Source organism: Gasterosteus aculeatus, chromosome 7 (assembly GCF_964276395.1).
Source record: "Gasterosteus aculeatus chromosome 7, fGasAcu3.hap1.1, whole genome shotgun sequence".
Taxonomy (NCBI): Eukaryota; Metazoa; Chordata; class Actinopteri; order Perciformes; family Gasterosteidae; genus Gasterosteus; species Gasterosteus aculeatus.
The window spans coordinates 19,255,899-19,283,747 of record NC_135694.1 but is presented as its reverse complement, the minus strand read 5'-3'; the positions used below and the strand labels follow the sequence as shown (position 1 = coordinate 19,283,747).

Below are 27,849 nucleotides of genomic sequence, written 5' to 3'. Positions count from 1 at the left end.
AACAGTAGAACAAAGAACAGTAGGGAAAATGCCTAACAAACACTTCTGTGCCAATGAGAAGTACAAAATGACCGAGAAAGTGCGGCACAGTTTTCTTAAAGGAGAGGTCAAGGACTCTTGACAGAGTGGCTGTGAGGCATCTGTTTTCATTGGAGCTTGTTGGTATTTAACCAAATGTCATCTGGTTTCAGGCTGTTTTATTTACCAAGGGGACATTTAACAAACACAAACTAGTCTTTTCATGGAATTATTATTCACGCTCGATCTCTGCGATTGTGTAACAGTGTAGCTGGTTTCCCTGGACATCATTATCAGATTATCCTATTAGATTAGAAATTATGTACCGATGCCTGACAACTCCTTGTTCTAAAAGAGCCACATAGCAGAACTTGATCAATTAAACAACCTATTTAAAAAAAATGACATTCACAGTTCAAAAAGAAATGATGCTTGATGGAATTGTGTACATATTGTAAGCAGGTGTACAGTTCAGCCCTCTGGGGTGTCATGGGCCTGATTCCACTTATCTTGATTGGGAAATGCCTTCTTAATAATACTAACATGACTGCATTTGGAAACATTTACATTGCGTCATGCTTACTAAATGGTACTGCCTGCCTGATGATGCCCATGGTAACCATTTACAATTATTACACCATCCTCTCAACATCAGCAGTGTGCGTCCGTATCAGATGATTGTCATCGATCACCATTAAGGGCATTAGTTGCAAGGCTGGGAACCTTGCAATGACAATAGCTGCTAGATTAAAAATTTAGATTCCATAGATGGAATAAAAAAACAGTCAGTCATTCATCTAGATGGGTTCATCAGTTTCCACGCCTCGTGGACAGTTGCTTTGTTAGTTATTTATTTATCCTGCTTCTTCTTCTTCTTCTTATTGTGTATGTATGCTGTCCTCTCAACTCCAGAAATGTGTCCCCATATTCAGCTTCAAGTCTGACAGACTCATGTCGCCTCAGGGCAGACGAGCCAAACCGTAGTGGGCGGTGAAGCCTATTTAATGATTGATTTGGTAATGGAAGTTCATGTGAAAAAATATAAGTTCAGTGTCAGGGAGCGGCCATCTGGTTTTTGTTTATTTGAGCCACCTTCCACAGTAGTTGCCCCTTAGACGTCTAGCAGCTCCGAATCGCATGGTCAGCTAAGAATCAAGCAGATTGTGATGACAGCTATGGACCTGGACATTAAATAAAAATGCAATGGGGTGTCATATCTTATAATCAATGCGGTCTCAGTCCAGGGTTACTGTGAGAGGGTAAGCACGACAGACATGCAATAATCTAATTGTCAATGTCTACCAAAGATTTTGACTTAGAATAATAAGATGTACACTTGCAATTGTTCAAATATGGAGAACTTGTCAGAATGTTTTCAGTAATCAGACAAACCAACTTGCACTGAAGGGTTAGTTTTTTATTTAGCAAACTTCAAAAAGGTCATTTGTAATTTCTCAGACCATGAACATTAATGGAGGTATTTTCAACCTACCTTTTTATTTCTGAAAACAACAGAAGAGGCACTGCAAAAGCAATTAAAAAAAAAATCATCAACAATAAAAAAAAGACAGCACTTTTTCCACTTATAGAAGGCTTTAATCAGTCTAATATCTATATGCAACCACAAGAGGGCAACATTATGATATTCCCTCAGCATCTCCACTGCTTAGAAATGAGATATTTTAATAAATGGAGCAGCATAAATTACCAGCAAACAGGTGCTGAGATTAGGGGCTGAGCTAAATCTTCTGGCATTTCTGGGTTGATTCTGTTCTTGTGCCAAGAAAAATGAGTTTTTGACGTGAAGACATTTTGTTGCCGCCCATCCAGCAACAATACGTGATGAAAACTAATTAAAGAGGCTCCTTAAGGAAGCTCGACAGTCACGTACGGTTTTGCACAGCACACGTAGGAAGGAGAAGCCCCGTTGTTTTACCCAACATCAATGTTTACCAGTGAAACCGTTCATGATGTTTGCCTTTCATGTAAATGTGCAGCGTTTGAATATTCAGTGCACCACAAATTCCAGTCAAGAGTGTAAATAAATGAACTGGATAAATTGCATTACATGGATCTTATTGTCATATCAATCTATAGATCGTGTCAGTTGTAAAAGATTGTCAGCTTTGAAACCAAATTTGGTAGACAGTAAAGAAAACACCACTCTGCCTCTTACATAAAAAAAACTCTGATAATCAACCCATTGCCTAGCAACAGAGGGTTCCATAGCAACTGTGCAGCATTTTCCCTACAGTGTTGAAGAGAACCATGATGATTTATCCAGTAGAGTCTGTATTTGCTCTTATTTTCAATGGCGATGAAGACGCTTTTACCAAGAAATTAACAAATAGAACAACTTGTTACGATGCAGTAAATTCTGCCCCTGCATTTAATGCAGTGGCCTCATCAATTCTTTCTATTGCGGCAGCGAGCAACCAATGCAATTGCACTGAAAGCAGAAAAGGTTTGCAAAACCAAAAGGAGTCTTTGATGCATCGACAGTGACCGAAAAGAGAAGATCTAAAAAAAGGATTGAAAATTCACGACAGTGTTTAGGAGGGGTTTATTGAATGTAGCCCACATTGATGAGAGATTTCTTATCCTAACTCAAGAAAGCCCATCTACGCCCGGACGTGATCGGCTTATCGGAAGCATTAGACGCTTAAAATATTCCAATGGCGCTCCTGTGTAAATGTGACATGTTTGAAATCTGGGTATTTAAACCCTTTCGAATATTCTAAAAGATAATGCTAATTACAAACATATAACGTCAATAGCAAAGTGCAGTTGCCTTTGCCGGCTGAATTTAGTCATGATGCACCTTGAATATCCCTATCTGTCATTCACAGAATACTTGTGTTCCACCTAAGGCAAATAAACTCTTTAAGCTCTTTATAGCAATAAATGAAGAATTCGGTTTTGATGTCATATACTTATTTTATAATTTCACATTTCAAATTTTTCAATTTCATTCTCTAATTTTCTACAATGCTCCTCTTCGGGGTTGCAAGGAGCCGGCGCCTGTATTCCGAGTACGCAGTGGGCAACTTCCCAGCAGTTGCAGGGCTAACACACATATAGACCGAGGAACACGTTCCCACCTTCGGGCAATTCAATTCAGAGTTTCCAGTTGACCTAACCTACATGTCTTTGGACTGTGGGAGGAAACTAGAGCAGCCGCAGGAAACCCACTCAGACATGGAGCGAGCCTGTAAACTCGCCACAGAAAGATCACAGTCTCGAACAGATTGGCAGATTGGAACCGAGGGCACTGCTTGCTGTGAGGCGACAGCGCTAACCGATGAGCCACCATGTGGTCTTGATAAATATTCAAACACATTTGTAAGTCGTGTAATTGTTTCCCCTTCACAGAGCTCTGGGGTCTCCATTTCAAAATAAAATGCTTGCTTACTGCGTGGCAGAATAGAAGGTAAGACATTGGGGAGGTACAATACTACACCTCCACTGTCATTGGAAACGGTGTTTGTTTATTTTGCTGTCCGCTCTTTTGAAAGCCTTACAAATGAGTAAGAAAAACATTAGTCAAAAGTGACTTTTTGTCAGTTTTAGAATACGGTTAATTTCATATACGTGCAAAAAATTTGATGTTGTCCATAACGTGCTACCTTACGGTCCGTAACTCGTGCAAGTTTCCATTCATCTCAGTTTAATGGACCTCAATGTGTTTACGGAAAAAAACCTTTCAAAGCAAAAGCTTGACTGGGTAAAGTATCTGATCACACATCCAGTATATTGACACATTACTCCAGCTAATAAACTGTGGTGAATCACCAGAGGAAACTATATTGTAGTCCCAATCACACCGAACAGATCAGAGTAACTGCCTATTCTTATCACGCCAATCAGGAATCAGGAAACATTTATTGACAAAATATGTCAAACATACAAGGAATTTGTCGGTGCGTGACAGTAGACAGTGTAACAATAGACAACAAGACAGCAGTGCACAAGTAATAAAATAAAATGAAATGCTAATGCAATGGGTTAGTAGAATAAGGCTATGGGTTAGTATAAAACAAGAATAAAGTTAAAGTTAAAAATTAAAAATATTTAAAAAGTTAAAAAATATAAAAACATAAAGTTCACTATCGAACAAGTGACAAAGTGACGAGTGACGACAAAGTGACGAGTGAGAAATGACAGTTAAAGTGACATGTGCTGTATGAAGGGGAGTGACCGGTGAAATGTCAGAGTCAGACAGTGGGGGACCGGGCTCTGTTGATGAGCCCGACTGCCGACGGGAAGAAACTGTTCGTGTGGCGGGAGGTCTTAGTCCTGATGGACCTCAGCCTCCTGCCAGATGGAAGGGGCACAAACAGTTTTTGTCCGGGGTGGGAGGGGTCGGCTACGATCTTTTTAGCTCGCTTCAGAGACCTGGAAGCGAACAAGTCCTGCAGGGACGGCAGATTGCAGCCGATCACCCTCTCTGCAGAGCGGATGACACGCTGCAGCCTGCCCTTGTCCTTGGCTGTGGCTGCAGCGTACCAGACGGCGATGGAGGAGCAGAGGATGGACTCGATGATGGCCGTGTAGAAGTGGACCATCATCGTCTTTGGCAGGTTGAATTTCTTCAGCTGCCTCAGGAAGAACAACCTCTGCTGAGCCTTCTTGGTGATGGAGCTGATGTTCAGCTCCTACTTGAGGTCCTGGGTGATGATGGAGCCCAGGAAACGGAAGGAATCCACCGTAGTGACGGGGGAGTCACACAGGGTGATGGAGGAGGGTGGGGCTCTGTTCCACCGGAAATCCACAACCATCTCCACTGTCTTTAGAGCGTTGAGCTCCACGTTGTTCTGACTACACCAGGACACCAGACTCCCACCTGTAGGCGGACTCGTCCCCACCAGAGATCAGTCTAATGAGGGTGGTATCATCAGCAAACTTCAGGAGCTTGACGGACTGGTGACTGGAGGTGCAGCTGTTGGTGTACAGGGAGAAGAGCAGAGGGGAAAGAACGCAGCCTTGGGGGTAACCGGTGCTGATGGTCCGAGAGGCTGAGACGTTTCCCCAGCTTCACATGCTGCTTCCTGTCAGACAGGAAGTCTGTGATCCACTTGCAGGTGGAGTCGGGCACGTGCAGCTGGGAGAGTTTGCCCTGCAGCAGAGACAGGATGATGGTGTTGAAAGCAGAGCTGAAGTCCACAAACAGGATCCTGGCGTAGGTTCCTGGGGAGTCCAGATGCTGGAGGATGTAGTGGAGGGCCATGTTGACAGCATTGTCCACAGACCTGTTGGCTCTGTAGGCGAACTGCAGGGGGTCCCGGAGGGGGTCGGTGAGGGACTTCAGGTGGGTCAGGACTAGCCGTTCAAAACACTTCATGACTACAGAGGTCAGGGCGACGGGCCTGTAGTCATTGAGTCCTGTGATCCTGGGCTTCTTGGGAACAGGGATGATGGTGGAGGCCTTGAAGCAGGCTGGTACGTGGCATGTCTCCAGGGAGGTGTTAAAGATGTCAGTGAACACCGGAGACAGCTGGTCAGCACAATGCTTCAGGGTGTGAGGGGAAACGGAGTCCGGGCCAGCTGCCTTACGGGGATTTTGTCTTTTAAAAACGCCTCTCTCCAGAATAGAGAAGGTCGTTGCTGGTGGGGGAGGGGAAGGTGATATAGATGAAAAGGCGTGAGCCCCTGATGGGCTGGGGGAGGGAGGAGAGGGGGACTGGGGAAGGTTGGTGGAGCTGTGGGGGATGGGATGAGGACTGTCAGTGTGTTTACATGATGGTATAATTCGAATCTTTGCTTAGTCGGACTATGCTATCTTTCGGGGCAAGTGCTATTATCCCAATATACATAGCAGTGAATAAATCAAATCATTGGCTGAAAGCATGTCATATCCGATACGATAGGTGGCGCTGTTTTCATTTCACTAGTTGTGATACAGCCATTTCCGTTTGACCGCTTCACCACTACCAACAACAACAACATCAACATTACGAGAAAGATGGCAAACGGAGAGCAAGTTGAAGCTACATCCGTCTACTAGTCGGGATCTCAAGCATGCGCAAAGACGCAAAGTCCAGTTCCTTATCCAATTCACCGTTACATGCCGCAATAGTCGAACTATCAACTGGATCGGATCGAGTTATCCAGAGGTGTTAGTCGGATCGTAGTCGGACCGCACAAAGGTGTTTACATGAAACGGATAATTCGATTTCAGTCCGACTAAGCCAGTTATTCGAATCCATGTAACCACGCTGATTGTCTTTTGAATCTGCAGTAGAACTCAGCTCGTCTGCCAGGCGGAGGTCATTCATGGAGTGGGTTTTTTTGGCTTGTAGTTAGTGAGGTGCCTCTCCAAACCGAAGCAGAGTCACTTGCTGAGAACTGTTGTTGGAGTTTCTCAGAGTACAGTCGTTTAGCATCTCTCACCGCCTTGCTAAACTTGTATTTTGACTCTGTGTACAAGTCTTTGTCCCCACTCCTAAATGCCTGATCCTTCTGCAGGCGTAGTGTTCTGAGTTCCGCTAGGTGGAATATGATGGGAATAACTGGAAGTGTTGGAAAGTGTTGGAAATAGTACACTTGATATTTCAGCATTTGTAGTAACGCCCAAGTGTGGTTTGATTGAAGACATGCTGCTCAGTTGTTTTGCCCTACAGGCCAGCAGGAGACCAACCGACTTGAGACGCCGTTTCATTCTGCTGCTCTGCTTAATCTTTTTTCTTTTGAGGCCTAATTAATCTATTAGACATTTCCAACTTCAGTCTTATAACCTGAACACTTTCTATATCTATATTGTTATACAAACTTGCAAGCTGTTTTTAAGAAAACTTGTAACTATTTATTAGGGGTGGGAATCTCTTGGCACCTCACGATTCGATTCGATTCCGATTCAGAGGTCAACGATTCGATTCTAAACCGATTATCGATTCTAAACTGATAAAACGATTATCGATGCATCTCGCTTTTCTAAATTTTCTCAAATCTGAGTTTGCTACTCAGAGGTTGCTAATCACTTCCTACTTTATTTGATAATTAAAGAAAATCAACAGATGAATTACCTTCTCTAACCTTTAGAGAAAAAATATGTCACAAATATGATTTTCTATCAACAATGCAAAAACCAATGCAGCTTGAATTACAACACAATATGAAAGTAGCCTATGTAAAAAAAATATTAAACAGTTTCATTTCTTTTAAATCAAGAAAAAGCTGCTCTTAGTCTCAGACCGGTTCGTATTTGTAAAATATCGGAAAAAAGTCCAAATCTGTGAATATCTTGCCAACTTTCAATACGGATCGACTTTTTGGAAAATCGAAATAATGAGGTAAGATATGCGCAGGCTCCTTCATAGTTCGGTAAAGTTGTCAAGATATTCAGATTCAGACTGACAGACCGGTCTGCCAGCTGGACGCATTGCTCTTAATGTGCCGGTAATGATGGTAAATTATGGTTATAGCTAGTTGTCATCTACGGTCCACTACGATTACCGAAGGGGGGCGTTTGTTTTTGTGACAACGTTTTATCTCATAATTTATCTTTTTATCCCCTTACATTAGTGCAGAAATGGGCTTCTATAGTTGTGTGAATGCATCACTCCAGATGGTGACTGGCTCCCCTTACTGTCAAAAAGAAAAACAGCGAGCGCGTAGAAAACACCTTCGTGCGCGAGCAGAGACTAACCTCGCGAGCGAGGAAGTTCATGCTCCGCAAGCGAGCAAATATCTCGCGCGAGACGAACTTTTCGACAGACTTTTGCTCGCGCGAGACAGGCTTTTGCTCGCGCAAGACGGGCTTTTGCTTGCGCAAGACGGACTAACCCTTTTTTTTTTAATTTACTTTTCTGAATCGAGACCGAATCGAGAGAATCGAGAGAAATCAAAAAATCGATTTTTTCCCCCACCCCTACTATTTATTTATCTTTAAGCCAATACAATTATTACACCATCCTGGACATATCACAGGCATGTACTAGTAAATGTTACTGTGTATTTTTCATTTAGGTTATTGCCTTGTCAATTTACTAATGTATATTTTGTGTTATTTCTTAACATGCACTCAGCCCATAAAAACCGAGTCGCTATCTCGATGGGACAAATCATATAAAAGTTCCATGGCATCGATGTAGCTTCTGCCATTATCTGAGGACAATAAATGTCCAGCACTAACGCTGCTGAACAGCTCTAAATATCCCGCTCACTGTTATGGCAACTTTTGTATGGATGGAGAAACCGCAAGGTAAGATTAGTGATAGCTGGTGAATAACGGGAAATCATTAAAGCAGGTCTAGCGCGGCGACTAAAGGAGGACAGAGGAGAAGGAAAAAGAAAATGATGTGGTGAAACGGGACAGCAGAGGCAGTACATCAGAGGAAGCCAGAGAGACAGCGGGTAAGTAAAGGTGGCCTCGTCTTATCGTCCTGTCCTGTCACAAACCTCCAGCCTGATATATGAAACCTACTATGATTCCACACCACACTGCTGTGTGTGAACAGTGCTCCCGGCGCGCATGCACAGATTTGGTCAGTGAATTATGAAACACTGCGCATAGTAACGGCTGCCTTTCCAACTAAAATTACTATCGCATGTTGAACATTATTAGAGAACTCTAAAGCGATTGAAGAGTGAATTCGAATGGAATATTTATTTTAATTACTTTTCTTTTGTATATTTGCGCTTCATCAAGTAAATATAAATAAAAATGTAGTTTAAAATAAATCCTTAGTGGTATTACATTGTGTGAGCTGTTAAATAATTAGTCAGTTTTGTGGAAATATCTAAACATGGGAGTTAGTTAAATGTTCAGGCCCACAAGTCTTGTAAGCTTTGAATAAACGGCGACGTGTCTTTACAGGAGGCAGAGAAGGTAAATCGATTGGACATAACATTAGAATACCTCAAAGCGATGCTTCATTAAAGCCAAAAGATGTGCTTGGCTGGATTCGATGGCTATGCAGTACAAAGGAAAATATGTACAGTACAAGATAGTGTGATGTCGCACCAACACAAAAAAGAAAAAAAAGAAGACCCTGGAACATTATTTTCCTTATAAATAAATCTTAAAAAAGCCAAAGTACAGTGTGAGCATTTGAGGACGTGTGCTTATGGCAGGATGAGTCCTGAAGCCATTTGGAAACTTATTGGCTAAATAATTGAATGATTCATTTATTTAATGACCTGATTCATTCAGCAGGTCACACATTTTAATCAATGCCGTTGGTTCCATTTTCAAGTAAGTTGGTAGTACAACAATGTATAGTACAACACAAAGTAAGGATGTGTAGGTATAAACAGGTTAACCATGTGCAGTTCAATCCTAGTTGCTTCAATGGCATGCCGTGTGTGATGGTCCTGCCGAAATTGCCTGAGTAATTACATTAACCTGTGGTAATTATGTGTAGATCCTCCTCAACGATCTTGGCTAATGTGTCTCAAGAGAGTAGGATTCATGAATTAATTCTTTATTAATAAATTAATTTGTGGCTATTACATTAACTCTGGCGTGCGTGCAAGGGAAAAGGGGATAATGTTGTTGGCTACCATTTTAAAAAACGTGTTTTTATCACCTCTGATTCTTAAGACAATCACAGAGAAAAAGAGCATTTTAATAAGAAGGTAACGGTGGACCATCAAATGGGAAATACTGGAACGCCCCGGAGGTTATGGGGTTAAGGTACCGCCGATGAATTGCAACGTCCTTGGCTCACGTCTCGCCCGAGACCTTTACCGTGTCATCCCTCATACGTTTCCTCCCGTCTGACGTTATCGCTCCAATGCCGTGAAGATAAAAATTACAATATTAGACGGGATTCTGGGTGTTCTTATCACATCTATGTCGTCCCGCCATCCTCAAATGGCCTGAATGAAAACTACAAATGACAAACAGCTCCTAAATGAATTCCACTAAGTTGACCAGTGTGAGATGTAAGAGAGTTGAATGTTGAACCCCAGAGACACAACTATTTTTGACAAAATGTCACAGAATACACATTCTTTTTACCCATATGAGCTTTTTTAGCACATGAACTAATAATCTTTGCTTCTCACTCACCAGTCAACTACAGTTTAAAGTTAATTTATCCACACATCAAATGATGCTACAACAAAGAAACAGAGAAAGTCACATGGTGCAGGTGAGATAAAAAAAGAACCCAAGAAGAAAAAAAAACTTCACAGAAAACAAAGAAGAAAGGAATTGACAAAGAAAAGTCAACAGAGCAGAATAACAGTCTGTAAATGACAGGCCCAAAACAAGGAAAAAATACTAAATTGGAAGCAAAATCACATGGACGTAAAGTGAGGACAACAAGATAAGATACTCACAGAGACCAAACAGAAGAAATGAGAATAAAAAGGAGAATGGATATTGTGTGCTGGGGAATAGAGAAGGTGTGCTGCGTGACTGGAGGAGGACAGTTCAGCATCATACTTCCATATTCAAACCGTAGGAGCATGTGACCTTAGAGGCTAAAGGGACAGATCTGTTCCAGATGCATTTAATGGAGAGACCAGACGGCATAAATTATAATGTAAATGAGCACTTTGCAGGTAGTAAATGGTGGTAGATCAGAGGAATTGGACTACACGTACACATGTACTGTATGACGTACACAAGTGCTCTACTGTGAAAATGGACAGAATGTCTGACCATAGAGGGATCATCAATAGGGCCATCTTATGATGAAATCAGCAGAAGAAGAGGCTAACCAAAGAACACACATTTAAGCGTTAGGAAATGTTATGCAGTTGTTGACTGAAACTTAATAAGCGCAACCACAGTGTACCCGTGACCTAAAAGTACACTCTAAACAAAACCGGTCTTGAATAATGGATCATCTTTTGAAAGCGTGCACTTTAAAAACAACCAGCGGCTGGAGTTATTTACTTTTTATGATAACAAAGCATTTGGTGCTGCAGCTTTACCTTGGACATAGTATGAAACTGGCTGTCTGGCATGTCTACCAACTCCCAAACGCTGAGAAAATACAAGACGCTTTATAATGCTTCCAGAAATTATTACTAATTATAATACGGGTAGATGATTGGTTGAGAGTGGGTCACATTGACCCGAGCGTTCTATATCAAAGCGCACTCAAAGTAACAGGTTAGATTTTGCGCGACCGTTAGTTAAAATTTCAGCTTTGAGCACGGTGGTGATCGCCGAAAATGACCAGAAATCCCACAAATGATCGGTTTCGGGCAATGCGAGTTTTCGCAATCGGACGATTAAGGTGGACGTCATGAGCGATGTGAATGGATGAGAAAGTGCGAGATCTTGCAAGGAGACCCAATGCTGTTTACACGCACGTACGGGGACTATTTTTCTCTGGGCTACTGAAATGTGCTACACAACTTTTGGTGGATACAACTATTTTGTGCTGAAAGACAGCTATTTACTTACTATTTATCATTTTGTTGGTAACTGTATTATAAAAACAATAAGGTACTTGAGGCAGTACTTTATCTTCAATACTGTAACAGCACAGAAATGTAACATGGCACATTGGGCCGAACAACACCCTCAAAGTGTTACAATACCGGACGATAAAGTACAGCCTCTGAGACCTTATTGCTTAATAAAAAGAACTCGTTTGGGAATTCCAGGGTTTGCTGACGTCTGCAGACCAGGTGGGAGTCTCCCTTACATCGCCTTGGCACTGTCGACACCACTTCCCCCCCAGGAAAGGAAAATACACAAATTCAGCGATTTACTATAAAAATCAATGCAATGATTTGATGTAATTTCTATCACAGATTAGTGGACATTAGTGTTTTACATTTCGTGATGACACAACGGAGGCGGCATGCTATGCAAGGCTCAGACCACTGAGGGGTGGATGGTGGAGGGCACAGGAGGTAGGGGGCTCTTTAGCATTAAGACCTCAAACGGGTCGTTTTGAGCAGAGCTGTTCAGGCTGGCTGAAAAGGGTGCCGTTAATAATGATTGTTACGTCCTTTGCCTTCATATTGTCTCTCTGTTGTACGCATCAGGCGATAAGCGACGCCTATATTACCGCCTCCTGTCTCTTTCTTTCTTTTGCTGTTGGTGCGGTGTCCTCCGGTAGCTGAGACCCACCGAGAGCTTCTGTAGGGGTTCTCTGCCATTTATTTTAACATGCTTGTTTTCTCCTGTGTTGGGGTTAGACAGGGAGCTCAGTATTGTTTCGGTTTACTTCTAGTAGGAAAGCTGAACTCTTATTTTGTAGCTAGTGGGGGGAATTTTGTTTATTGTTTTGGCCTTTGAGCCTGTGTTACGGCCATTCACCTAGACCTAAAGTATGTTTGAGACATTTCATTCAGACCTCCAAGAACCACATCAACTTGTGGTAAAAGCGCATAATGTGTCACCTTTATTGCATGTGACTTTAATGCAGCTGTCAGTGCAGGGTAGTTACAGGGTTCATTGCAAAATGTTCTGAATCAGTATCGTGAGGAAGGTGCATATACTGGTTACTGGGTAGGGAGTGCGCACACACAAACACACACACACACCATTTGGCGTATACATATTTTATCATATTGTGTTGGATATTACAGTCAAATCATTTCCTTAGGCTGAAGTAAAGGGGTCAAATAGAATGCTATTGGGACAAGCTGCAGTGTATCGGGCCAACTTATCGAATACAGACAAAATAACCATTACACATTACTCAACAATCATCATTGCATTCCTGTGAAAACATAAAAGCTAACATCATGTGTATCAATAAGATCTAGTACTGATGAGCATATCATTGTGTTATAGTTTACTGCTGAAAAAACGTTTTTGTTTTTTCTAGAGGACACGATCATGAAATTAACTTAATTCTTCTTTGAACACAGGCATTTTTATGAGTTACGATCTAAATCAAAAGAAAGGATGTATTCTAAATCTGTATTGTAGTGTGGATGGATTTTAGTAACTGTGGAACAGCTTTGACCTGAGTGTCACTCTGCTTGCGTATGTGCTGAATATCACCACACAGTTAGTTGTATGTGCCAAAACACTAAAAGGTGTCTACCTTATTTTCTATATCAGAGCGCTTCTGAGAGCATTATCATGATCATACCAAGGTCTACGCAGCACAAAGCAGACAGTTCTGTTGCTATGGTTACCTGCAGTTCAAATTTGAATCCAAATGTTTCCTGATTCCTGATTCCTGAACAGTGACTAGTGGATGACTAGACCTACTGCTCGTTTCTAGCATGTCCTTAAAGTCCTAGTGAAACGTAAGTTTCAGCAGTTACAGCATATTTAGCTTCTGTACTGTGAGTGTGTTCGAGACAGAAGATTTGAGCGGTGTACAGTTAGTAGAGGGATTTAAATCAAGTCTTTTGCATTGAAATAGACAGCTAAAAAGTGTACGGGCTTAGAATGTGGAACATTACGGACCTACAGAGGACTGTGGCTCCACACACACACCCTCCTTTGTTGCTGAAAGTTTCAGATTAATTGCTGAATAGATATCATGTTATTGCTGCTGAAGCACATGAAGATTATTGGATTCTGATATATGAATATGGAGAGTGATTTTTGTAAATGTTTTGCATATATCGTCGACAATATGACCTGAGATGGGACCTTCAAGGATTAAAAATGAATCTTTTTAATTTCTTCTTGACTTGAAATTCAACTAGGATTATTACTATTTGTTGGAGACAACATTTCCCTGTTTATTAGACACAGGCAACTGGAGTAAACCCACAGATAAACCACAAACTTTTCTGAATACAAAAAATGTTCTAGTACATGCTGAGTAATTGCATACTCATGAGATGGTTATAAAAGTCAAAGAATAGATACTTCTGTAGATGGATACGTATTGTAGTAAACACAACAGGCCAAACATCAGAGAGGATGCAACTACAAAGGCCAATTATTATCAAGATCTCTGACCTTAAGTGCATCTATCAACCGTAATACTTTTAGCTTTTATGTTTTAATGTTTTGTTTCAATTTTTGTCTTTCAACATATACACTCTCTCCTCCGCTTTTTCCCTCCAGCTCTGCACGGAGCACAAATCACAGTTATGTGGACACCAGTTTCATCCGGCCGGCTTCTGGAGTTCAATAACGAAATAGGCTTTTCAGCATGCTTCCGGCTAGTGAGGATGACAGCATTTATCTGTAGTGCAGTATGACATTTCTTTACCCGTTTATCTATGTGAAACAATTGGATAGCCGCATCTTGCCCTTGGCCAGCCTGTCCGGGACCTGTCAAGGGCACACCTCCCATCAATCACTGCGGGTTCAAAAAGTGTGTCCTTGGAGACCTTAAGAGGAGAGTGGAAACGGGGGAGGGTGAGAAACCCTGCATGCAGGATGCCTCCCCAAAGTCTGACATAGGGTTTTTGTACTTTACAGTCCATGGAAATACATCCCAGTGTAATTCTATTAGCATTTGTCTTCTTCCTTTTCAAAGTTGCTGAAAACAACACTTTGGATGTGAAGATGAAGGATGTCCTTTCTCCTGCGTGCTATATCTCACCACCCCTGCTCCCCTCTGCCTGCCTGCATACACACCTCATTTCATTCAAATGGGAAATCTAAGTGAAAGGAAAAGGGGAAAACGCACAGCTCGAGCATTTTTCCTGTGCTTTCTCAGGAATAAATCATGGGGAGGTTCTCTCTTCATCAGGCTAGATACCATTTGTTCATGCCCCAGCATCCATCCTGGGATTCTGACAACACACTCCTGTTTTGCGCTGAATAGGCATTACTTTGAGACTGAGTTACGACGGCCTGTGCTGTCCGCCGCCATGCAAAGAGGCCCACCATCTGACACGTGGCAGGACCCAGACTTAAGAGATCGTTCTCGGTATTGCTAATGCGTCCACTGGTCTTGAAGGAACTGCCGCCTTGCATCACTTAATGGCCGCGGCGGCAAAAAAGTGCAGATTGCCGCTGATACACCGTACCATCCATCAGTAGTCATGTTCACCGAGGGTAAAACCACCACGTGGGAAGCGGCTTGGTCAATAGCTGCACGCACACGGAACGTGGAGAGCATTTAGTTATCTCATAGGACACAAAGCACAGCGTGAAGGAACAATTATACATACAATTACTTACAGTATGGTACAGAAGAAACTGAACATAAAGTGGTACAACTTCTACTTTTCTCATTTGTCCAGCGTCTCTCATATTCGGTCAATTAAGTATCTTTTCTACTCACCAGTCTCACTGCAAATGATCTGCAGTTTCATGGCTACATTGTTCAAGTTCAAGTTCAATTTTATTTATATAGCACATTTAAAAACAACCTCGGTTGACCAAAGTGCTTAACAAGCTCGAAAAGCAGCGATACAATAAAACACAGACAGAGCACAATACAAAATATCTGACAGTAGAGAAGAATAAAGTCAAAATATCAAAGCTCAACTTGAATTAAAAGTCAATGAATAATAGTGAGGCTTAAGCAGGGACTTGAACGTTGCAATGGTCCGAGCTGTTCTTACATGGATAGGTAAACTAATCCAGGTTTGGAGCAGCCACTGAAAAGGCTCGGTCACCTCTGGTTTTTAACCTGGATCCAGGCACATCGAGGAGCATCTGATTAGACGACCTCAGTGCTTTGATAGGTGTGTGGACATGTAAGAGCTCCGACAAGTAGGAAGGCGACAACCCACAAAATTTTAAAAACAATTAATACAATTTTAAATTCAATCCTGAAACAAACAGGAAGCCAGTGGAGGGTGGCCAAAGCCGGTGTAATGTGGTCGCGTTTTTTAGTCCTGGTCAAAAGTCGAGCTGCTGCGTTCTGGACTAACTGCAAGCGACGAAGGGATGACTGATCCTACCCAACATACAGTGAGTTGCAGTAGTCTAAGCGGGACGTAATGAATGCATGTATTACTCTCTCAAAGTCTTTGCGTAGCAAGTAGGGCTTGACTTTAGCCAGGAGTCTCAGCTGGAAGAAGCTAGTTTTGACAACAGAACTAATGTTTGTCAAGTTTAAAAGCACTGTCAAAAATCACTCCCAGATTTCTGGTAAAAGGACGAATTTGGGAGCCTAAAATACTGAGAGTATCTACACAGGCACTGAGATGTTCAGCACGTCCACATTGACTGCCTTTCCGTTACAAATAAGATCAAGCTGCAGCTAGGGCCCATTTGGGTCAATGGAAAATGAGATCAGCAGCGTGTGGAAGACAGGAACAGGTGACCGTGCTTTGATGACACGGCTGCAGGATGAACAGGCACCGAGTTGCATCAGAACCTGAGTGTGGAATTGAATGCTTGGATATGTAGCCAGAGATCAGGTGCTTACAGTTAACAGATCCAGTCGGGCTCGCACATCCACGTACTATGTTGTGTTAAACGCCACGGTATCTTTGGCTGCACTTTATGATGCTGTTGTTGACTGTGAAGGTTTTGCTTGTTTTTTGTCTATTCATTGGATATCTTCAGAATTTCTTTCTTCAATATGACTTTTATTACATTTAAGTTAACATCAATATCTAATGTGTTTATCTACAGTAAATTCTAAAGGCATTACTTTGACAGTGTTTAGGATGAATGAATGTTCACACAAAGAATCATGTTTAACAAAAAAGACAGGACACATTGTTTTGAGACCGAGAGCCAGGAGAGCCTTTCATAACACATCCTTACACTGAAAGCTTTTACATCTCCGCGCCCTCTCCCCTCCCTCCCCCTCTGAAGGCCATTTATTTAAAGTTATCGAGAATAATCACAACACAGACTTTCACTTATGAGCAGTCACAAGGATTTCAAAAGTCTGCCGGGCCATCTACAGCAAATGACAACAGTCCATAAATCACCCCAGAGCAGCACCTTCTGTTAGACAGTTACAGGCTCTCCAGTTCCTTTGTCACCCTGTTTATGCATATCAACAGTATGTTCGGCGAAATTCATTTTCTCTCTGCTGCACAAGTGACAGAATACCATTTAATACACACTACGCCAGTACCACTGTTTATTACGCCAGACAAGGACAAAGGAAGGAGGGAGAGTAACTTAGGAAAGCATCACAGAGCCATATTTGTGCTGATTATCTAAACTATTTTCCATGTTCAGTGTAGTAAGCAGAGAAAGACAATGTAAATGCTGACATAATCAACAGCGACGGCAAAAAATGCTGAATAGCATGAAAAACATTACATACAGTACAAATAGGATTTCTAGAGCACTTGTGACCGCTCTACAGCATTATTCATCAACCGTTTTTGATGATTTTGCAAACCTTTGCCATCTATCATCATCTCCTTTTTTCCCTCTGGCTATGAACATGTATTGAAGAAGAAAAGATAAATATGTACTTGAATTGGTTAAATGGATTTTCACACCATTCGTTTTCTCTGTAAAATGTCGCATGTTGTTCACCCTGCAGTTTTCTTTCATCACATTTAAGGCCGTGGTACGTAATGCACATTGATGTAGAGAAGAAGTGTTTCAGCACTTTCCACTTAAGGATGTAGATAATTACTTTTATTAACTGTTTTTTTTTTCAAATTAGATTCATGTTGGAAAAAGTAAAAAGTGTTATCGATTGTGCATATTTGGTTCTGTGGACATGTATGTGCGATTGAATCACTTCAATCTAATCTGCTCTGCTACAGCGCAGAATACATCGTTAGTCATTTTTAAATGCATTCTCTCTATGACTTCAAGCTCTTCTCAAAGTCACTATTTCAAAAGCGCCCCAGGGCCCAGTCAACTATGTTTAGTGTATGTGTGGGGGGGGGGGTCTTTCAACTTTACCACAAGCTCTTCATCTACATATTTTTCCATGTGTGCTGCCATATATAAACGTGCACATGTAACACTCCATAAAATGCTGTAGAGCTGCGTTTCAGTGCAGATTTGAATACATTTGGTTCTTTATAGTCCAGAATGTTGTGCACTCGGTTCAGCAGGCAGAATGGCATGTTCAGCGCATTAGTTATATGTCACCCGTCATGCTTTGTTAATGGTTGAAGCTGAGATCATAAAACCTGTTCCCGTGATGATGACAGCTTGATTTAAAATACGTCCTTCAGAAGGACGATTGCGTTACTCAGGTGATCGCTGACTCCTGTTACCTCCCCTCCTCCGGCTGACTGGACGTCACGTGTGTTATTCTTCTTTTAAATATTGGGATGAATTTCTCAGAACAGAAACAGTGTTTAATTAGCCCGCTGCTTTCCTTTACCGACAGTACAAATCTCACTCTGCACTCTCCACAACACCTTTGCGCAAAAGCAGCCTGATCTCCAAAACCTGTTCTTAAAAATGTATACAAAAATCTTGAACATACAAATTCGTAGTGATACATACTAAATAAATATGGACTGCAACTGATGACGTCACCCTATTCAAAGTGAATTTGGACCTGCACCCCGTAAACACACTTCGTGAAGTCTAACGATGTAAAATAATCGTGTTATGATTGCATTTTTAACGAGAAATCAATGTTAAATTGTAAGAATACAATACTAACCGTAACCCCTTCAAAAAATCCAACATGGCGGAGAGACGTTCACTCAAGAATCCAACATGGTCCGCCATGTTGTTCACTCAAGGGGCGTGGTTAACCACCGCCAGTTCTTATGTATTGTTACGAATTTCTTTGTTCAAGATTTTCTTATACATTTTTATGAACAGGTTTTGGAGATCACGTTGGCAAAAGCGGGCGCAAAAAGAAATAACCTTTTACTCGATCGCATGCAGGCACAGATGAAGACACACAGATGACTACACACCAAATAGCCTACGCTAGTGATTGGCATCTGCTTCACAACCATTGACTGTATTTCTTAATTCTGGATAGCTGAATTGTAAGCTGATACTACTTGGTGGAGGATCACGCATTTCAGGGGCCTTTTCATGCAGTAATCCATTCGCTGTGTACACTTGAAAGATAATGTTTCCACTTACAAAAAGAAACAGACAAAACATTTTGTCGCTGTTGTTGCTTTCAGAAGAAATTGGAATAATTGTCTACTTCAAGGTAAACCCATATTTGTAGACGCATTCAGAGACTGGTAAATAATTAAATAGGCTTATGAAACTGATTTAGGTGGGTCATGTATTTGATTACTCTACTTAATAAATGTATTCACTTGCACTTGTTGGGACGTTTATAAAAACAACTTCATCATAGACCAACTGTGCCAATACGTACGAACGTGTTGAGGCCACATGTCGGAGAAACCGGGGGGGTACGTTAGGTGGGATGGCTGTCCATGAGAGCAAGTATCTGTATCAGTATTGGCTCTACTGTAGTGGCACAGAAACTCGACAGGGAACTAATCAATAGCTTCAAAGACGTACATGGTGTAAGGCACTCTTGAATGCATACATACACATTTGTGTGTATGGAATTATTATCATTGTACTGTATTTATTTTGACAAACGGCCAGTAAGACCGAACTGCAGCATTATGCATCCCTGCATCTTTCTTAATGTGCAACAAAAACCTCAATTCAAGAGCATATGAGATGATGTAAAACTTAAAAAAACAATAATCAATGAATGGAATCGAAAGAAAATTTGGTATTTTGGGCTGTTACAGGACTTCTTATAATTCCACACAATCATTTGCCACAAACAATTTGACTCAACCCAGTCTTATTTCTTTCAGATTTATGCTTAGAGTGATAATTTGGGGGGATGCTTCGGAAGGAGGCCAGAAGGGAAGGATGTCAGTGTCGTAACTTAACAACATACTTGCAACATTTGGTTGGATGGCTTTTGACATCCAGCATTTTCTTGCTAGTTTATCAACATTACAAACCATAGCTTTGAATTGCTTACCAAAAAATATCATGATAGATGTCAAATTAAAGTGAATGGATATTGTCACTTTATCCTCGTATTATTAGCTAAATCTACTTACAAAAATAATCAGTTCATCCTGATTAAAAATAACTTGACTAAATACAAAGCCTTAGATAGCTGAAGCGTCTGTGCTAGTATAGAAAATGGAATTTCTAGTAATCAACACCATACATAAAAGAGTCAGTCCGTTGCATTGGGGCCAGTATCAGAGGAGACCTTGCAGATACAGAAATCAGGGGTCGATGCTATAAAATATCCTGTCATTGGTTCTACTGTTTTAAGTCGGAAGGGTCTGCTGTTTTCTGGTCTCCAGGGAAACAACCCTGTGTTTTGTCACAGGTGCAGCAACTAACATTTTTCGGTTTCCACAATCATCTTCAGTCATATTACAAATCAATAATTTTTTGTGCAATTTAAAGACACTCCAGGATGACATCTTGACATAAATGAGACAGGGCCATCTTAAAGCAATTTGCAGCTTACAGTTATACGTGGCATGAGACGAACATGTCCTGGTCCCTTTGAACTTCCTGAACCTCCTAAACCCCTCCTTCGTTTCTGAACTGCTTGATCCGCTGAAGCGTAAAGGGGCCTGAACTGCAAACCCCTTTGCTTTGATGAGGCCAGGACTTTACTTCAAGTCAGCATCAACTATTCCAGTTGCAGATAAAGTAACAGAATGCTGAGGTGTATAAGGAGATGGTAACACCAGCCATTGATTGGATTTGTCGGCAGCCAAACACAGCGTAATATTCAGTGCTCCAACAAGTCGGTCATCTCTGCCTCGATGTAGACATCAAACCGGCCTTTCTTATTCTTATACGCCGGTGAACTGTAAAACTGGAGCACCAAGGATCACGGTGGTTCGTAGACCAGTTCGTTAAATGAAATATCGCACACACAAGAATCAACCAGTAGAATAAACCTCTTTTAAAACTCATCCCTACTTCCATCAACGATCTCTCTCCCAAAAAACTTTAGCTTCCTCCACAAATGAACTGACCCTACCAAACAGGCCCAGATTACCTAAACATGTCCTTGAATCATATTCCAAACATAAATAATTTAGGGTTGTATATTATATAGAATAATTTAGACAGTACTGAGATAGCAAGCATTTACTGTGCATTTCTGTAATACATTATAAACACTGCTCACAATAGTGTATGAGCGTGGCTGTAAGCACCCATATGTACTCTGAACTACTGAAGCATTTTATAATGACTTATATGGTCAATTATCATAAAACCTGCAGGTCACTCTCTTGTATTTTCAAGGATAATAGTCTATTAACATTCCCATTGCTGTAACACTTGTAATAAACAATCATATTCACTGTTATTTCCTTACTAGTACCCAATGGCTAACATGTAATCATCATAACAATGACAATGAGAGTGTAAGACGAACATATGTCATTCCTCCTTACAAAGCACATCTTTCAATGCCGACATCGGATTAGTGGTGATATTATTTCAATATTTTACTTTTTATTTTTGTTAGATTTTCAGTCATACCTCAAGTGTGTACAAAAAAAGAGAAAAAAACATTGCTCGATCTTGAACTAATTACAATTTCTTGGCTGAGTGTGCAATGCTCTGGTTATCTTGCTGAATATGAATCTAAGTGATGTAATATGCAGGTTACACGGGGGTTGTGGTGTATGATTCATCTCTATGTTAAGTTACATCAAAGGGCTACAAAACGAAGAAGCAGATAGTGAAACGATAAAGACTCTACTTGCACCGGATGCATCAGTCGGGGGAAAGTCGCAACATTTTTGAAAAAAAATAAAATTAGAATTACAAAAACAAGACCTGATCCTGAATTCTGAAACAGTTGCCGGTTGATTCTGTGTCCCATATCTTGAAATTAACGACATCATTTAGATATACTGGTGATAAGGCCACAACACATCATCAACGTCACATGGCAGAACTATTTCCAGTCTTTCTGACCAGTGGGACCATATTTTGTACACCTCCGAGTTGGATTCTATTTCAGATACTGTATGGGTGTTGGCCAAGCTGCTAGGAGCCAGTCAAGTGTGTGTCCAGCTTTGTGCCAAATTAGGACCCTCTCTGTTGATTCTGGAGAGCCGAAGGTTGTCAGCAGTGTGTGTCACGACAGAAGTGGCTGACTGATGTAGGAAATATCAAGACATGACGGACCACAGCTCCCCCGGCCTGAGGGTGAAGCACAGTTACTCCGTGCCTGGGATACTCGCGCTCTAAAACTTGCTCTGCCCACTCAAGTGCGTTCACAGGCTGCTAGAAAATAGTGCGCTGCAGCCAACGGACAACATCAAAGTAGAAACCTTTGTTGAGATCACCTTTAAGTCAACCTGTTCATGGAGAAATAAAGTGCAGCTGACAAACTAAAGTACAAGAAATGATATAATCTAGAACATGAAACCAAAAGCCTTCTTCTCTCATATCGCCGTGCTTTGCTGAACTGTTTTTTAAGTGATACAAAGCGGTGTTGTTGTTGTTACTCCATTATTCTAAATAAAAGGAAAGTAACCAAATAATTACAGGGAGGGGGGAGATTATCCAATAATGTGGCAAAATGTTATTACATTGAGGTATATATATATACATACAGTATATGTATAACTGTACTGTGGACATGTCCCTGGTACCCTGGTATCTTCTGATCATAATAAATGCTGTATGTATCAAGACAAGATGTTCATTTTGAATATTGTGAGAGGCAACAACATTTTAAACACTTCTTTTTGCCGTTTGGTCTTCTTTGACTCATTGAACTGGTGAATGAAAACACTGTCGCTGATGGCAAAGACAAGACATCTTTGACAAGTCATTTAGATGAGTTAAAAATGCCGCCAACTGTCATGAGGGCAATGGTTGAAATTCCTTTGGTGGGGATGAGTAAGGTGCAAATATGTTATAGAACTAAGCTGAAGATAATCCCCAACTGAAGTCGGCTTAAAATTTTATTTTATTTTAACAGTTCATAACCGCTGTTTTATCAACTGTTTTACACAGTTGTAAAGGAGACATTTCTTTGCGTCTTGCTGTGATACCCTTCAACAACTCTTGAATGGCAGCACTCAAACCCAGAACGAAGACGTAACCTCAACTATAACAGTTTTTTTACAGTGGCTAGCATCAGGACGGCGCATTTTGGCACATTTGCCCTCATCAGACCATCGGTTTTTGGCAGAGCCCCCATCCAGAGGAAGGTTATATTAGGAGGTGCACCTGCTTTATGATTTTCACTGCTTGCTCTCATTCTCGTCAAGTGTGATGAGGTCGCATGGATGACAGGCTGCCGCCTGAAGCCTATTTAAAGAAGATTCTGGGGAATAGTATATATTTAATAGCCATAAATTACCTCTGATATCTGAGCTCTGATATTTATGATAGTAATAATAATAACAATAATAGGACATATTCTGTCTAAAAAGAGGAAACCAATGTGCTTTTAAAATGGAAAAATGTACAGATAAAAGTAAACCTGCCAGAGCAAATTATACATATTAAGTTCTTGAGGCAATGAACATCATAATCTATCATGTAATATAATTTGTTTAATGCAGTGAAGGTTTTTTACACATGACCTGAATGCATAGCACAATCAGATATCTTGCAGGTGAGTCATGCATCATTGTCTCTACCTATCATTCATTTAACTATTTCTTTCAATCAGTTCAATGCCACGTCTGTTATTTCTGACCACGATTTTAAATAATTAAGGCTGGACAAGGGATGATTCATTTTTCAAAGCAGGTTATTTCAGCATGCCAATATTTGTCCATGTAGGACAAATATTTTGGGTGTTTATGAAGCACTAGAGCTAAAGGAAATTCAAGCGGCGATGAGACTAATTTAACATCATACTCCATCAACATGGCCTGCAAGTGGAACGCCCTCTTTGTTTTGTTTTGTGTTTCTTTTTTCAAGGCGCAATAGGCTTTTCTGAGCACAAAGTTGTGTAGCACATGTAAAGCAGAAAAACAAAGCTGGTGCTGAAATGATTAGTTTTAATCATGTGCTGTATTCAATTAGAGCCATCGGTGTAGCTGTCAGTCAGTGCTGAGTTATGACGTCTTCAGCGAGTGGATTTGCACAGACCAGGGCCCAAATGCCAATGAAACAGGAAGCTTCGTCTTTAAACGCATCCTATACAATGTGGGTTTAGATTAAAGCAGCTCATTTTGTTATACATCATTATCCATCAGTAATCAGGCTATTATAAGCGGTTCAAAAATCCAACTATATTTTAAATTGCCGAACATAAAATGTGGTTTAATCGTTTCGGCAAAACAATCAGCCTGAATGACATACACTTATCAGTTGTTCCATCATTCCTTCTATTTATATCAAATTATCAAAATATTTCATTATCCATTATTCTGAAGAGGGTATGTAAAAATACGCACTATTTCCCATAAAAGTTGATGGGGCAAACATGCTTTTCCTGATTTGCAAAATCAAATGTTCAGAGACAATATCGTGTGTTACATGGACTCTCCAGAAAATCAGAGAAACCCAAAAGTATTAAAAAAAAAAATCATCACGTTAACCATCTTAAATCGTGCTTTCCGCAATGTGTGCTCTACCTCTCCAGGAGCAGCCATCTTCGGTACGCGAATAGATGCATAGTAATGACGCGGTAACAGTCCCATCAAAGCCGTCCCTCATATTTTGCCACGGGCCTACTTTTTTGACAGATTTCAAAGGGATGACACGCGAACGTCATTTTGTACAACACCCTGACGCGCACGTACCCTCGACAACAGAGGGCCCTAAAACGGACGTACAGCTGCAGCACCTACCTCCAAAATCTGGCCTCAAACGGATGTCATATCCCTTCAGCAACTTGTCCACGGTGGTCTTGGCCACAGACATTCCGGTGCTTCCAGTGGAAGAGCTGAGGGCAGAAAGCACAAGTGTTACAGCCATTTTAAGTAGTACAACTGAATATTTTGTTGTTCTCATAGATTTTGTTTCTCTACAGCGCACAAGATGTACAATACAGGATCAGGGCACGTTCCCTGTGTTATCAACATCAATGACATGACGCCAACGTGGTGAGGATTTGACGAAGGGAACGAGGACTTATGATGCATTAAAAAAACCTGAACAACAAACCACTAGTCCAAGAATGCATTTTTCTTTCCAAGTGAGCATTTTTTGTCATATTTCATCTATTTTATCCTCCATCTTAGTCAAATATAGTTTTAATCTTTCAACATCTTGGGCTGTCACCACATTTGAAGAAAAACAAACATTCACCACGCTGAGATTTTTTGCTATGAAAAATGCTCGTTGCAGTCAGTTGTCAGACAAATAGTGTTGCGTTGTCGTGGGGAAGGTTAATAAACATGCCTTGTGTATCCATCCCACCACTGAACCCCACTTACAATGTATTCATCTGGTCAGTGGGCTATGATTTAATATCCCTGTCAAGCATGTTATGGACCTCTAAAAGATCATTAGAGTAATAATGCAATTGCTTTTGTTTAAGTAACAAGTTGGTGCTCGGTGTTATTTCTTGGCCATGTGTTTAAACACAGACTCATATCGTGCTGTCAGAGCCACAGGCTTCGTTGGTCTGAGGCTGGACTGGAGACAGAATACCCCCAGGAGGAACGCAGAGTCCGCACCACTCTGACTGACACTTATAACATTGATGCCATGACCTGAATCACCTGACCGAGACCAGTTCTTCAGCTCAGCTTCCTTGTTATGGGAAGGGTGTGGAATGGGCATGTGTGTGCGTGTGTTGGTGGGGGGTGCGGGGGGAGGGTTAAAATTAAAATTGCTCCCCTGATAGGAGAACTAGCCCTCGGCCTACTCAGGGAAACACCGTTCAATTAGCTCACACGTAGTGCAGCTGTTCGTCAAGCTGGCCAGTTACAGGACTCGTGGGTTTGACAGAGTATCATTATAAGATCAATGACACCTGAAACCCGTGCAAGATTACCGCCCCTTTCCTTTTGTTATTCCTGGTTATTGCAATTGGCTCAAAAGAAATGCAGTTCTCACTGAGCAACCGAATCTCATAATTGAGGCTGCAGGTTACTGCAGCCTAGGAAAAGGAGTGGGCCACGAGGGATCAGCGCCTTTAACAACAGAACAATAAAACGGGACTGATCGGGAGATTTGCATGTTCCTCAAAGGCCTGTGCAGCCATTTATTATATAGGCTAAACATCTCAAAGAACCAAACAAAACGGCATTCATTGATATGTTAAATCTTTTGAAAACAAAAGATGAGGGGTTATTTTTCAGTTTTAATTGATTTGGTTCCGGGCAATAAAATGTGCAATCACGTCAGATTATTTGACGAGGATTTGCATTTTTTTTTTTTTTTTTTTAAAGATGAATGCAACAAGTAAGCTTTCGGACAAGGTTTCCACAGCACTGGAGCCATATACCTGGCTGCTTGCCCTGGCGTAATCAATCGATCGTCTGCTGATCGATCGCATCAGCTAATCATCGGCCAACACTACTGTTGCCCACAGAGGGCTGACACAAGACATCATCATGCTGAGAATCGCCCCTTTCCCGCAGACACATGTGCATATCCACATTTTGATATCGGGAGTAGGTTACGTTTCACAATAGGCTCGATGCCGTGCACGCGCATGTTTTTACGCTCACGCGCGCGACAGCTCCGTTTAACAGAGCATATATATCAGCAGCAATGCCCCTAATAAGTAGGCCTGGGTGCCCCGTTCGTGCCATTTGTCACATTTCAGCCTTTGTATTGTAGCGGCAATTACGTCCGTTGGTGTGAATGGAAATATTTATCTATTCACGTTTCTTTTTTTGTTTTTGTTGTTGTGGTCAAAGCGATGTGTTCTTACCTTTGAACAAAGCAGAAGAAGAAGGACAAAGCCGCCAGAGCAGAGAAAATTCCACATAATTTATCTTCTTGACGTCCCAACATCTCAACAAATCCTTAAATATATATGTGTTTCTATAATCCAACCAGTCCAGTGGTCGTCCAGAAAATTCACAAAGTAACAATAGGCAATTAAAAAAAAATGAGATTGTCTTTTGAAGATGTCGAATAAACTACCCTACATCTACAAATGCGATGTGTTCTTGTAATAGGCTTCTTGGGTTATTGTTTTTGGCTTGTTTTATTTTTGTAAATCGTGGAATTGGCCCCCCGCTGTGTTTTTCCCGGCTATGGAAATCCGTGCAGGTCACAGAGCCCCTCGACCAACACCAGAAGATCCGACATCTTGCTCAAAAAACAGCATACACAATACTTTTGAAAGTGACGACAAGTATTCCTCCCTTTAAAAAAGCAAACACTGGCATGAATGACCGAGCGGCAGCCCCTTGATGATCAAATCGGCGGATGACATTTCCCAGTCCGAATCTGCAGAAGAGGCATGGTTCCAGCGGTGCTGTGGTGGCGCCAGACTATTCCACAGCGTGATGATGCTGGTTTAGGAGAATATTTGTTTCAGCTGGAAACGCTGGTCTGCTGAAGGGGAGCGGTGGGTTAAAAAAAAAGGAAAAAAAAGAAAATTGAAATCTTCATTCTCTTTTTTTTTTGTCGCCCCCCCCACCCCCCTTCAACCCCCCTTCCGCCCCCACCCCCCGCACCACCCCCCCCCCCCCCCCACACCCCCCTCTCCTTCGTTGCCGCTGCTGCTGCTGATGTAGATCAGCGCAAAGTCACTGAGGGGAAAATACACATGGAAAAAAGCACTGGGTTTAATATCGGAGGCAGACCTTAGAGCGGCTAAATCAACTCCTCTGGCGGGAAGAAAAAATGAGTTGCCGAAGAATACGGATGCCCCCCTTTATACGACAATGCGTGTATCACAGCGTCGGATATCGTGTCAAAGGGAGAAAAAACAAAAGTCCTCCTGCCTCCGCGGTCCGCCGCTGAATGGCGTCTCGGCGCGTCTTGGCGCGTCTCGGCGCGTCTCGCCGCGGAGTTGCGTTGGGTTCGCTCCGCTTCTCCTGGAACCGCCGAGCGGATGACCGACATGCAACAGTCCGCGCGGCCACGATGTCTTGTGTCTGCTTCCGATTTTTTCTTTTTTGAGTTCCCAGTTGAAATTAAAATGATGTCCTAGTCTACTGGAGGGAGGGTGAGGGGCATGGGGGGGTGGG

The 27,849-nt window shown here is 41.6% G+C and overlaps 1 protein-coding gene across 2 annotated transcripts in view; it reads right to left on the bottom strand.

The window, feature by feature from the left end:
• The window catches only part of gabrb4 (gamma-aminobutyric acid type A receptor subunit beta4), a 52,523-nt gene extending 25,256 nt beyond the window's left edge, over window positions 1-27,267 (bottom strand). For both annotated transcript variants that reach the window (XM_040181319.2, XM_040181320.2), the window contains exons 1-2: window positions 26,580-27,267; window positions 24,544-24,638 (exon numbers count right to left, since the gene is read on the bottom strand). In XM_040181319.2, the coding sequence (XP_040037253.1) occupies window positions 24,544-24,638; window positions 26,580-26,662 (178 nt within the window). In that variant the 5' untranslated portion in view covers window positions 26,663-27,267. The remainder of the gene's footprint in view (window positions 1-24,543; window positions 24,639-26,579) is intronic.
• Window positions 27,268-27,849: the final 582 nt, after the last annotated feature.